We start from the raw sequence: 14,876 nt of genomic DNA, 5'->3' as shown, positions 1-14,876 counted from the left end.
TTAAATTTAAATTTTGTGAATGGCTGAAAAAAAAATACTCTTAAAAATGAAGAAAAGTGAATAAAAGTGTGCATTTATGATAAAAACCAGTGTGTACTTTTTAAGTTGGCATAAAATAATATATAAAGGCATATCCATAAGAAATAAAGAAGCCTAGCTGTCCATGATTTTGGTACAGTTGTGTGTATATGTGTATAAATATATAAGCTTCATCATCATAAATATATTTGGTCTGATTTCAGCTACACATATCATATGAAGAAGACAAAGACAAAGACAATGAACCCTGATTCACAAATTCCATTGCTGATTCCTCCAACTTCCCCAACAATGGAAAGTGGAGGAAGACCACAAAAGGGTACCCTTCTTTTCATTGTTTCAGTGCTTTTTCTCATGCCATTGGCTGCACTCTTCATAAGCCTGCATATCCATAATCTTCAGAAGGCTTTCAGAAGGGAGGAAAATTCCCTGCCATTGTTTCCCAGAGGTGTTGCAGAAGGAGTTTCAGCCAAGTCAAATCCTTATCTGTGGCAGAAAGGTTCATATAATTGGACAAATGCCATGCTATCGTGGCAAAGAACAGCTTTTCATTTTCAACCTCAAAAAAACTGGATGAACGGTAATATCTATAGTACCTAAACCTTTGCTCAATTACGTGAGGAAAATGTATATGCTGATAAGTTGGCTAATTTAGGGTTCATTCATAGAGAATCATTTCATTGGTATAAACCAATAATAGACTTCCATCTAGTCTCTTCTTAGAATTTTTTATGAATATGTATAGTCTATCTATGTATCGTTTTTGTTAACATGTGAGTTTTAGTCTAGTCCTCCATATTTTTGTATTTTCTTTCTTTTTTCTTTTTTTAATAATACTTTTTTTATGTGATGGCAGATGATTGTTGTTACTTGAGGTGTCAGCTTAGCTGAGATGTCAAGTTGCATAGTGATACCTAAAATGAAAACTTTCATTAAAAAAATTACGTATATATATATGTTTTTAGTTTATCTAAAAAATATATTTTTCACTAGAGATAATGACATTTTGAAAATACATAATTTAATGAAAATTTTATTTTATAATATAATATTAAATTTATTATAACGAAAATTTATTGAAAATTAAGTTCACTTCTTAGTAATCTATTCTATCTTTTACTATTGTGTTTAAATCAGTTAAAACTCCTTTTAGTTACAAATGCAAATAAGTGTAGGGTAAATTACTAGTTATTTCAATATAAACCTAAGATCCACTTTATTCATTTCTTTGATTCCTTTCGTTTTTATTTTCTATAACTAACCAACACTGTGTTCTTGTCGTGTTGGGTTGCTATGTTCGGTTGTATCTGCTTCAGATCCTAATGGTACGTTCTTTTCATTTGGGAATTACTCTTTATATTTATCATTTTGCTTCTTTATTTTTAGTCACCAAGATTTAGTCACGGAAAAAGTTGATAACCTATATGCATGGTTTCACTTTTACGTTAAAATTATAAAATTTGAATTTTGTGACTTTGAATTGAAAAATGCTAGCGTAATATTATGGGTTGATCCCGATGTCCGATGTTAAAGAGATACGTAAGTTGATTGAAGATTGTTAGAGTGAATTTAGCTTTTAGTCTCGTGGATTTATGTATAAAGTTAGAAGGTTGTAGTATTATGGGTCAAGTCCGATATTGTATATAAATCGGTTGTTCATCGACATTCATATTTAAGGACATTAATGTATATTGATGTCATATTTAAATAAAAGATAACATTTATTATTAAATTAGACCAATAACAATACAAGATACACAAAGTGAAAATTTTAATATATATCAAATAATACATAAAAAAAAAGACAGATTACACACTAATTAAGAGTTTTCATATTTTTACGAATGTTTTAGATTTGTGATTACCAATATTATTATTAGAAACAGTTAGTTTGAAATAAAAAGATATGGAAGTTTCTGCGAAAAAAATTAAAGAAATTATTAGGTTAATATGATAGTGAAAATAATAAATTTTAACAATGCAGGTCCATTGTTTTACAAGGGGTGGTACCATATATTTTACCAATACAATCCTGAGTCAGCTGTGTTTGGCAACATAACGTGGGGCCACGCTGTATCAACGGACTTGATTCACTGGCTCTACCTTCCCATTGCGATGCTTCGAGATTCCTGGTATGATGCAAAAGGTGTATGGTCAGGATCAGCCACGCTTTTGCCAGATGGCAGAATCGTAATGCTCTACACCGGTAACACTCATCAGAACGTGCAAGTCCAAAATCTTGCGTACCCCGCCAACCTATCCGATCCCCTCCTCCTTCATTGGGTCAAATACGCGGATAACCCGGTTGTGTTGCCCCCACCAGGAATTGGGCCGAAGGATTTTCGTGACCCAACAACGGCGTGGGTTGGGCCAGATGACAAATGGAGGGTCCTTATTGGGTCAAAGGTGAACCAGACAGGGCTTTCGTTGGTGTATAAAACCCAAGATTTCATCCACTACGAACTCAATGATGAGTATATGCATGAAGTTCCGGGTACGGGTATGTGGGAGTGCGTGGACTTTTACCCGGTTTCGGTAAATGGGCCTGATGGGCTGGATACATCCGTAAATGGGCCGGGTGTGAAACATGTGTTGAAGTCCAGTTTGGATGACACTAGGGGGGATCATTATGCGATTGGGAGGTACTTCATTGAAAATGATACATGGGTGCCCGATGACCCGAATAAGGATGTGGGTATCGGGTTGAAGTTGGACTATGGAAGATTCTATGCGTCAAAGACATTTTATGACCAAAACAAAAAGAGAAGGGTCCTGTGGGGTTGGATCAACGAATCAGACAGCGAAACCGCTGACCTCAAAAAGGGTTGGGCATCTCTTCAGGTATGGAACATTCTTTTTTGCCCCCAAACATATAACCAATAACGTTTTTGCTATCAAAATTAAGGTAATTTTCACACCAATTTACTTAAAGGAATCTAATTTAAATTTACTCTTTTAACTATTTAAGGTTGTTATGAGTTTGATCTTATGAGACTTAGACACGTCTCTTAAATGATATATCCGTGTCAAACACACGTGTCGGATATCGATACTTGTTGTAAGATACTAATAGGACATGTATTTAATTCAAAAAATATGGGTTGGATTTTTTACCATTATAACATGATTCTTACACAATTTTAAAATAAAAAAATATATTGATTTTTAGAAAACTCAAATTTATTGTATAAATTTTTAATATAATTATAATAATAAGGAACAAATCCTTTTGAACCAGTAATAAGAAACATCTTTCTGCTAAGAAGACTGAAACATACTTATCCACATAAATCTCTATTATTAATTTATATAATTCATAATTATATAATATATAGATTCGGATACAAATTTCGTATCATATCTCATATCAGTGTTCGTGTGTCTATGCTACATAGATTTGATCTCACACCTGGATTTTGTTATGGAAATCAGAGTATTCCAAGAACAGTGGTGTTTGACAAGAAGACTGAAACTCATTTGCTTCAGTGGCCAGTGGAAGAAATAGAGAGCTTAAGGCTTAGAAGTTATGAATTTGAAGAAGTTGTGGTTAAGCCTGGTTCAGTTGTACCACTGGACATAGGCCCAGCCACACAGGTTTGCTAATACCATTTAAGCTAATCACTTAGTTCTTGCTGCATGATAATAAATTGTGCATAGCAAACCAATACAAAATTTTCTCCAAATATTTTCAGTTGGACATATTTGCTGAATTCGAAATCGAATATTTAGCATCGAAAGGTACCGGGAAGAAGGAAAATGTAGGGTGTGGAAATGGAGCTTTTGACAGAAGTAGTTTGGGACCATTTGGCATTCTGGCTATTGCAGATGACAAACTTTCTGAGCTGACACCAATTTATTTCCATCTTTCTAACACATCTTTCTTCTGTGTTGATGAAACCAGGTACTATACACTTTTCATCTGCTTACTTTCATTAAAAAAAACCATCTCGCTTCCAATAGTCTCATTTATATACTATGAAATGTTGTTGGATAATGTAGATCTTCAAAGGCTTCTGATGTTTCAAAACTCGTTTTTGGAAGCGAAGTACCAGTGGTCGGCGATGAAAGATTATCGATGAGAGTATTGGTAAGTGTCAATAAGATATATGTTTGGATATATCAAATCGACTAGAGATTAAGGCATAAACATTTCATAATATATAAGTGAGTGCAAATCTTATCTTGTAAGTTGATTTTATGAGATTGAGTTACTTAAAGTTCACTTCTTAATAAAATATATTTGTTTTGCGCTTTTATTTTGATCACTATAAAGAATCTCTACACATGAATTGTTTTGTTGGACCGATTTTATAAAATTGAGTCAAACTATAAATTTTCACAACTATAAATTTGGTTTTTGAACCAAAGAATACTTACACATGAATAGTTTTGTTGGTTACCATTATTACTATGCAAGTTGATGACACTTAAATTTGAACATGAGGATCTCAGGTGGACCATTCAATCATTGAGAGTTTTGCTCAAGGAGGAAGAACTGTGATCTCATCTAGGGTTTATCCAACAGAAGCAATATACGAAGCTGCAAGATTGTTTGTGTTCAACAATGCAACAGACATAAACATCAAGGCCTCACTCAAGATTTGGCAATTGAATTCAGCTTTTATACGTCCCTTTCCCTTTCACTAGTTGTGAAAGTGAAAACTATAATTCCTCCTTAGGAAAAAATAACAATGAAAATCTTGTGACATATACCATATATTATTATATTATTATTAACAGTGTTAAATGTATGTAGTTTATTGTTCACGATATGAAAGAAACTTTTTTCTATATTAAAATTATAAGTTTTACCTTGAGTTCCCATATAATGTTAGGGCCTAATAGCCCCATTATTTGAGATTATTCAAGTAATTAAAGTCTAGGAATTATATACGGAGATCTTTCTAAAGATATTTTTTCTTTAATTTTTTATGTTTGGTTTGATATATATATATATATATATATATATATATATATATTTTTTTTTTTTTTTTAAATTTTTTGAAGGAACATGTTGAAAAAGTTTGATATGCATAAATCATGAACCAATTCACATTAAAAACAAAATAAAAATAAAGAATCACTTTCTCTCTTATAATCTAAATATCTTAAAGACAATAAATTTATGTTTTTCTTTCTTTTTTTATATATTATATATTTTTCATTTTCATTAAAGTACGAGACTCTTAACTTACACTTCAATTCACTGTTTAAAAAGTAATACAAATTTAATGGTTTTTCTAATAAATTAGTACATAATTTAATTTTAATTTCTTATAAAAGTATTTTTGAAAAAATAAATTGTTCACATATATAGTACACCATGCATCATTATTTTTCCCACACATAGGTGCAATATTCCTATTTATCCGCTTAATGTAGGATAATGATACATTGATACTTATTTTTTTATACATCATATTACGATTCTCATTACTATTATTTTAATATTTTTTATATCATTTAATTTTTAAAAGTTATATAGAACTCTAAGTATTGTCAAATATAATTTATTTATAAACTAACTAGCAAGAGAAACAATGGGCAATGGCAACGAGGAAGAATTAAAAATAAAATAAAATTGAGTTTCATTAGACCGAATGGCACTCAGCTTTCTTTCAGAAACATTCCTACATCAATTTTGATTGAAGCCATCCATCACAAATTATATAAATTAGATTGAATGATTTGACGAATGCAAGAAAATTCTGATTTTGACTATAGAAATTGATATTCATTTCATATGATTCCTCGTTCTGTACTATAGTTAACGTGAAACGAGAATAACGTGATAACGAGAATATATATGAGCCTATCAGGGGAATTGTTTCTGGATTTGATGTGATATAATAATAGTTTAGCTCAATACCATTTTTTCATTAACTTTCTTCTGCTTTACTTGATTCCTGGTTTTATTTCCAACCCCATTTCTTCTATGTTTGCAGCTTTGGAATGATGGGAATGACAAAGTTCTAAGTTTTGGCAGCTGAGAGCTAGCACACCATAGGATCCACCTGGATAGACATTAGTAATTTAATGTATTATTGAAACATGATATTTTTACTTTTATTTCTTTTCAGGTGTTTCTGAGTGGTGTAAATTCTCTCAATTGTTTTATTTAATGGTTTCATTTTTCGATATTCAAGTCAGTAAGAATATTGATAATTTAATAAGTGAAAGTTTTCGTCAAGATGAAGTTGGTCGGAATCTGGATGAGTTCTGAATGATCTTCTTTCAAGTCAGTAAAAACATCAAATTTTGTGTATATAGTGAATATAGTGCTAAAATTTGAGTTGGGATACTCCTTGTGAGTGGTCATCTATTTATAAGCCTTCATGAACTTGGATCTTTGACACTGCTTTCTTAGGTTTTAATGTAACATTTTATGGTATCATGTATATAAATCAGAGTATTCTGTAATATATTCAGAATATTTAAGCAATATAATCAAGGACATTGTGCATGTAAATTAGAGCAGTCAAAGAGGTAGGGATTCTGTGAGTTAAAATCACTTTAATAGTGCATTAATAAGATTGATCTTCATAATATATTTATCTAAATTCACATTATTACACTAACATAATTATGTAGGGATTTATAATAATAGTCTAAAATATCATCATGGTTAATTTACTTTGAATTTTCTCACAATTTAGACCAGAATGAGATACATTTGACTTTGACTTGATGAGTATATGTCCGATCAAATTCAAGAGAATACAATGAGTAAATAAATAGTAAGACAATTCTACTTCACGAGAGTATTAAAGAATATTATTAACTATTTATTTTAGATAAAGACCTTATGAAGTAACTATATATTATTAAAGTTATTTTTATAGTTATTTGACAATTAAAAGATAATAATAATGTGTGTAGTTAATGTTAAACGATAAAGTAAACTGTCATTTAATAATTCTCATCCCGTAGCATATGAAATATTATAAATCACTATATTTGATGTATTGAGTAGTACACATTGAAAAGCAGTGTAGTGCATAACAGAGTAGCATTTATAACATAAGAAGCAGGATATGTATAATCTATATAGAGTTCCGCGCATAGAAAATGAGGAATAAAGCTTTGTGCATAAATATTTTAATAAAATGAACCAAATTCTATGGGCGGAAGCAGCTTTAGAATCACATGCTTTGATTTGATTTATGATGAAATTAATTGGAATCCATAGACTTGGAAGTGATGGATATTAGAGATTTAACAAAAAGTTAGTGTGGTGTAAAGTTTGGTTAGAATAAACTAATTGTAATTAAGAACAAGTGGTGATTCCGTTGCTACGTGGAAGAGGCGAAATACTAGAATACAGGGTGGTTTGTTATATAAGGTGTTGAATCGCAGAAACTGAAGCAAAATTGGGAGAGAAAGACTGAGAAAGGGTACTGCGTACCTGCTGCAGCAACCTCGAAGCTAGTTCAAACTAGTGGGAGGTTGTGTGCATAAGCGCACAGAAAGAAGAAAACAACAATTGATTGATAGAGAGATCTGAGGAAGATCGATCGATCGATGGCTCGTGGAAAGGTTCAGCTGAAGAGAATTGAGAACCCAGTGCACAGACAAGTCACCTTCTGTAAGCGCCGAGCTGGGCTTCTTAAAAAGGCTAAGGAGCTCTCTGTGCTGTGCGATGCTGAAATTGCTCTTTTCATTTTCTCCGCCCATGGAAAACTCACCGAATTAGCCACCAAAGGGTTCTTTTCTTTCTCTTTATTTATATATAAACTTTAAATTTAATTTAATTTTTTAATTTTTTAGTTAGAAATCTTACGTAAACTAAAGATTATGATATTTTATCGTATGTAAATGAATACAAATTTTACTTTGTAAGTTATTTTTTTTATTGGATATCCCATGTCAACTAAAGATTATGACAATTTATAGTATATAAATGAATGTAAATTTTATTTATAAGTTGATTTTTGTGTTAGAAAAATGATACATTAACAATTTTGTTTAAATATATAACTCTCTTTTTTTATCTTAAATTTTAATTTTTGTATTAAATGATAAAAATATTTTTATTTTATATCATTGTTTAAATATTGTATAATGAAGTAAGTAATACCTAGAGATTATATGGATATAAATTTTACTTATAAATTAATTATAAATTAATTTTAAGATTGAAGTAGATTTAAAGTTTAATTTTCCATTATTTGACTTTTCACTTTCATTTTGTGCAAATGAAAGAACCATGCAAGGGCTGATTGAGAGGTACATGAAGTTCACACGAGGGGCTCTTCCTGAAGCACCACCCCAACCACTTCTTCTGGTACACAACATATTTCTCTTTCTGTGTTTTTTTTTTTTTCTCTGCAATCATTTCCAACTACCATTGGAGAATCAACAAAATAAATAGTTAACCATTTTCTCATAAAAAAAATGGAACATTAATTGTCATCCTCATTATAATATGCAAAGGAATCATCCAATGTTTTGTTCCCTGTCCACTAAATTTTGTCGCATACAAGGTTAGATTCTTCAAATATTTTGTTCCCTTAGAAATTTCGTTAGAGGGGTATAAGTGTCATACACTACATTGCACTTAATTATGCCTTATCAACAAGTAACCACAACACCACCACTGTAAAACTTCACAATTTTTTTTAATTATTTGAGTAAGTCACACTCCTCCTCTGTTTTCTTATATTTCCTTCCACAATTTTTTTATTTATTTACAGAAACCTTTTAATTAGTTTAAAATACTACATTAACACTGTTTATGAACTGCATTAACACATCTTAATCTTTAAAAACTATTATATTTTGTATTTTCGTAAAAGTGTTTATTTAAAAAAAAATTAAGTTTCACTGTAATTAATTTGACTGAGAATTCATTAACACTAAGAAAAGACATATGAAAATAGTCACGGAGTCTGCATATGTGAAATATTTTTAATATTAAAAATGTTTTTGCCCTTTTATGATATTTATTACCGTTTTTTTCATTTTATAACATGTAAACTATTTAAAATTGATCAGAGATAAAAATATAAAAATGTAGTAATTAATTTTAATTTCAAGCAAACATGTAAATATTCCTTGAATTAGATAATACTTTAACAATGAATTATTTAACTAGTGTACTTGTCATCACAGGATGAAAATTGTCTAAACATAGTCTATGTATATATTTAAAGAAAAATATTTTCTTAAAACCAATTTTTTACACTATTAATAAAAGATAAAAAAATATTAAATGCCAAGAAAATTAAATAAATTAAGTGTTTACTATTCATGCGAATTTCTCCTCTTTCTCACTTGATACTGCTAACAAAAAATTACAATGCATAGTTTTAGTTAGAAACTATGATTGAAAAGAAAGATAATGACTTTTTTATAAATAAAAAAAACTCAATATTAGGTTATTTTCTATTATAATTGACATAAAATTTATCGTATATATATATTATATTTTTTTTATAATAGTCAATTTTAAATATAGATTCTATCACAAAAATAATGAAATATGTTGTGCTCTCAGAACAACTTTATTTAAGTGTTTTTTCACTTGTATTTTTTTTTGTTTGTTTTTATTTTTTATTTTTTTTGTTGTCATTTGTTATTTTATTCTTCATTCTTCCAACAATCCTTTCTCAGAGTTACCTTTCCTTGAAGTTGCAAACAATGATAAATGAGATTATCATATCTACATGAGTTAAAATAATATGAGGTTGTTTTTACAGTGATATTTATTCAAATAATAGAAATTTTGCACATATATTGATCCATTTTGATTTAAAATTAGTTTGATTGAAATGTAAAAGCTAGAATTTAAGCTACTGGAATAAATATAATTTAAGAAAATATCAAATAAGTTAGAGTGCTGAAATTAAACATTTGAATCTAACTTTCATGTGCATTTGAATCACTTACACATATTAGTTCTCATCAATCCATATCAAAATATAGAAAATAATTTTTTATTAGATTCTATCATAAAAAGACATACTACCAAGGAAGCATATGAAATAAACATAAATTTAATATATACATGTAACTTTACATTAATTGTATATCTATTTTGTATGGTTTCACTCTAAGGAAATTTTTAAATAAAAACTAATTTTTAGATAAAAAAAATAATTAGTTTTTAAATTAGTTTATATTATTGATAAAAAGTTTTTAAATTAGTATTTAATTAGTTATCATAGTTTTAACTACCAATTATTTAGATTATAAATTTGGAAACAAAAACGTTAATAACTAATTAGATACCAATTTATAAATTATTTATCAATAATAGAAATTAATTTAGAAACCAATAATTTTTTTACTAATAATTTTTTTAGTTCCTAAAAAATATATAATTTAATCATTATAACAACTAATTATTTTTTATTTCTAAAATTAATTTTTATTTAATAATTTTCTTGTAATGTTTATTAATGATCTTAATTGTTATATAGGATGCAAAAGAGGAATCTAATGTGCTGAAACAAGAAATCCAAAAACTGCAAAAGAGTATCAGGTACACAATATCGAATATTATTTTATTTTATTATATTATTTTTATCTTCCAACTGAATACTACAATTCTGTGTACACAATGTAATAAATTTTTTTTAGAATAGTTTCTTAATTTTGTTTTTCATCGGGATTTGATTTTTTTAAAGTACATTTGACTATGTTTAGAGAAGCAATATAAATGAAATGGTTTTTTGGTATGTTTAGTTGGTTCTTGGAATAACACAATTCTCTAGTTTTCTTTTAAAAGGTGAATCAGTTTTACCAAATAAATATAGATTCTATTTTTAAAAAATCATACAATTTTTATATTAAAAAGTAAATTTTAAGTTTAATTCAATTTTATAAAATTTGTTAATAAAATAAAATGAGATTTACACTTATACAAATATTTGTTTGGTAAAAAATATATTATTTAGGTATTTGTTTGGAGTTGGAAACAAGACTTCGACGATGGATGAACTAGAAGTGCTAGAGAAGAATTTGGAAACTTGGATATATCATATTCGCTCAATGAAGGTAGTGAAAAATATTTTATTATATAATAAAAATATTTGTATATTATTTGTGTATTATACATGGATGATTAACTGGTATACGTATATATGATGAACAACAGACGAACATCATGTTACAAGAAATTGAAGCATTGAAAGACAAGGTTAGCATAAATTTATTATTCAATTTTCATATTTCTAAATATTTTACTTCTCATACTTCTATCCTTCTCATACTTCTATCCTTGCTATTATGTTTATAAATTAATTTCGGTGTATCATAAATTATCACTAAAAAAAATTATTAAATAAAAATTAATTTTAAGAAAAAATAATTAGTCATTATATTAATTAAATTAGACACTAAAAAAATCATTTGTATCTAAAATAATTTCTATTATTCAAAAAATTTATAAATTAATTTTTGAATTGTTATCTAATTAGTTACTACGATTTTAACAACTAATTTGAAAATCTAAAATAATTAGTAGCTAAAATTTTATTAGTTAATTAGATACTTTCATCTCTAAACCAAAAACAGTATTCAAACATTTTAAGTTAAACTATTTTTAAATAAACAGATCAGTTAAAATAAACACACTAATTAGTCATTCCGCCACTTTATACACAAATTGAATTTGGAATATACTATTAGAAAAAAGGAGGTAAATAATAAAAATAAAATATAGGTATCTAAAAGAACAAAAGAAAATGAATACAAATTGATACAATAAAAAAGTTACTCCCTTGGTTTTTGGGATATTTAATTAATTTTTGTTAGATAAAAATTTGAATATTCCTTAAATATTTAAAGTGATTTAAGTTATAGATTTCTATAGAGTGTAAATAAATCCAAACAAACCGAAATATTTGAATTTTAAACTTGGCTTATAAAAAGGTGAATCCTTTAAGTTTGATTTAAACTAATCTAATATTAAAAAACTTAACTTTTACTTGTTAATTTTTTTAAGACTATATTGTTTAGCTTAATTATTTTATTTTTATAAAAAAATTCTTAAATATATTCAAGTTTACCATCTTAGTATTTAATACACTTTAAGATTAATTATATGGTAATCCACGAATAGAAGATTATACAAATGTTTTCATACAAATAATGAGCTTAATTCAATTTCTTTTGCTTCGTATAGGTTCAACCTATTTTATACTAGATTCATACAAGCAAATCTCACGAAAAGAAAACCCTTACTACTAAGAGCAATGATATTTTTAAACAAAATCTACAATCACTTGAAAATTAAATATATTATTATTCTATTTTACAATTTTGTATATATTAATTTAAAAAAAAACGTGGAAGTGGAAAAAAAAACTAGTGTAAAAGAACTTTCTTTTCTTTTACTAACTTTTTTGAAAATCTAAAACAAAAAGTGATTTATGAAGCCTTACAAAATGTAAAATAAAATAATTAGCGAATTAAACCTTTCAAAAAAATAAATGTATAAATTATACTTTTAAAATAAAAATTAAGAAACAAATTATATTTAAAGTGAAAGATTATGTAAATAATGAATTATATATAAATATATGTCATAAGTTATATATTATATTTTTTATTTAAAATTAATATAATTAGATCATCAATAATAATAAAAATAAATACAATTTATTTTTATAAATTCAATTTTACGTTGTAGGTTTAATTTTTTATTTTCTTTTTTATAAAAAATAAATAAATTTTAAACTAAACATTCTTAAGTTATTATTTATTATTTTTATTTTATAAAAATTTATTTCTTTTTTTAATAATTATATTTCCAACTATTTTAAACATTAAAAATATTTTTTTACAACTAATACATTTATTTTTTAATGCATCCAAAGTTAAAATTATAATTTTTTTTTAATTTATTAATTCTTTTTTTACTTTTGAAATAATGTTAGATAAAAAAATAAAAACAAAAAAGTATTAGATAGAAAAATAATAAAAAATAATAGATGAAAAAATAAAAGTGAAACTAGTATTATCTGATAAAAATAACCGATATATAAGACCTTAAAAAATTAAAATAAATAATTAACGACTTAAACCTTTCAAAACACACAACTACGTATAAAACTAATTAAACAAACATGATAAAATATATAATAGAAGGAAGTTCAATTTTTGTTAGAATGTTAATTTTTTTTTTTTTTGTATTTGGGTAATTCTTAATATTTTTATATTATCAAAAACCAACTTTTTACCTTTTTGGACTGTAGGAGGGAACACTTACAGAGGCAAATAAATATCTCCATGCTAAGGTAATACCTTATTTCTATTTATTAAGTACACATTTTCCTTAAAAAAACAAGTTTAAGTACATATTTTGCTTAAAAACAAGTTGAAAAGTTATACTTTGTTCCAAAAAAATCATTCTAATATATGTTTACATTTTACAGATTGTGGAGAATTCTGCAATTCATAACTTTGTTCAATTTGCTACAGATGCTTCATACCCACTTATTATACAAGATGGGAGTTTTCAACTCTATTAATGAGTTGTTCTATAATGTTTTAATTATAGGCTTTAATAAAGGCAAAAAAATATGGTGACTGTGTTGTGTTTCACAACATTAAAAGTAAAGTATGAACATTGCACTTGTGCTATTACCAAATGGTGTGCAAACTATACAATAATTTGTAACACTAATTGTTGTGTTATTCCAATATTTTCCGAATAAGTTTATAATTTATAATGTAAAAGTCAGAAAGGTGTGAATTCTGACTAGTATATTTTCTATGTCATTGACAATAATGTAAAATAGTTTACGAGTAACAATGATATTGTATGTAATGATTTTGTATGTTTTATTGGCAAAGTGTTATGTTTTTATGTTTAAAATAAATACTATGAAAGACACTTAAATATCTTCACTTATAAACAAACAAAATAAAATATATAAACAATGGTTATATTATATTTATATTTGGAACAACATATATATTTAATAATCAACATATATATTTAATAACCAAGTTGTAATGTGAAGTGTTAAATGATACTCTCTCGGTATATCTATATGAATTACGTCAAAACATGACTCGTCTCTAGACATAACGAGACAAATCAACTTAAACAACTAACACTACAAGAAAATCATGAAATAGAAATTAATTTTTAGAAACCAAAATAATTAGTTGCAATAGTAACTAAATTAGAGACCATTTTAAAAACTATAAAAAAAAATTGGTTTCTAAATTAGTTTATATTATTGTTAAATAATTTCTAAATTAGTATCTAATTAGTAACCAAGGTTTTAACTACCAATTATTTAGTTTCTAAATTTGGTATCTAAAACTTTGGTTGCTAATTAGATACCAATTTAGAAACTATTTAACAATAATAAAAACTAATTTAGAAACCAATTTTTTTTTTCTAAAATAATCTATAATTTAGTTACTATTACAATTAATTATTTTAGTCTCTAAAAATTGGTTTCTATTTAATAATTTTCTCCACTTTCTAAAGAGGTTTAAGGAAGTATTAGACTTTCATAAACTTCAGATAATCTCCATATCTATAAGAAAAATAGAACCAAGACATTATTTTATTTTAGTTAAATTCCAACATGCTAATTTCACATTTATTATTAATAATGCAGTTCGAAGTTATAATGTCACAATATTATGGATAATCACTTCATTCTTAATCAGAAATTGCTTTGGAAGAGGTATATATTCAGATGAAGTTTATCCATTTAACAATTGTACACCATATCGTATAGATTTGACAATGATCCAAAAATGCCAAAGACTTTTGATCCAGTTTTGCTATTTTTTTTTTTATTTTTTTATTTTTATAACTGCCTAGTTTTTTTTATAATTAGTTAAATATGTTCGGAAGCATAGTGTGCCAA

The 14,876-nt window shown here is 26.6% G+C and overlaps 2 protein-coding genes across 2 annotated transcripts; both read left to right on the top strand.

Annotated features, from left to right (window-relative positions):
- Positions 1-229: 229 nt before the first annotated feature.
- Positions 230-4,838, top strand: LOC137831549 (beta-fructofuranosidase, soluble isoenzyme I-like). The gene is made up of 6 exons (XM_068639273.1): positions 230-631; positions 2,024-2,880; positions 3,472-3,633; positions 3,732-3,940; positions 4,039-4,126; positions 4,492-4,838. Exons 1-6 carry the CDS (start codon positions 256-258, stop codon positions 4,684-4,686), a joined length of 1,887 nt encoding a protein of 628 aa, XP_068495374.1. The 5' UTR covers positions 230-255; the 3' UTR covers positions 4,687-4,838.
- An 823-nt stretch (positions 4,839-5,661) lies between these two features.
- LOC137827639 (agamous-like MADS-box protein AGL12) lies at positions 5,662-13,830 on the top strand. Its single transcript, XM_068633856.1, has 7 exons — positions 5,662-7,742; positions 8,242-8,323; positions 10,461-10,522; positions 10,938-11,037; positions 11,138-11,179; positions 13,239-13,280; positions 13,419-13,830. Exons 1-7 carry the CDS (start codon positions 7,561-7,563, stop codon positions 13,512-13,514), a joined length of 606 nt encoding a protein of 201 aa, XP_068489957.1. The 5' UTR covers positions 5,662-7,560; the 3' UTR covers positions 13,515-13,830.
- Positions 13,831-14,876: the final 1,046 nt, after the last annotated feature.

The sequence above is a fragment of the Phaseolus vulgaris genome, chromosome 11 (assembly GCF_000499845.2).
Source record: "Phaseolus vulgaris cultivar G19833 chromosome 11, P. vulgaris v2.0, whole genome shotgun sequence".
In the NCBI taxonomy this organism is placed as follows: Eukaryota; Viridiplantae; Streptophyta; class Magnoliopsida; order Fabales; family Fabaceae; genus Phaseolus; species Phaseolus vulgaris.
The sequence above is the reverse complement of the archived record's forward strand: the minus strand, read 5'-3'. Positions and strand labels throughout refer to the sequence as shown.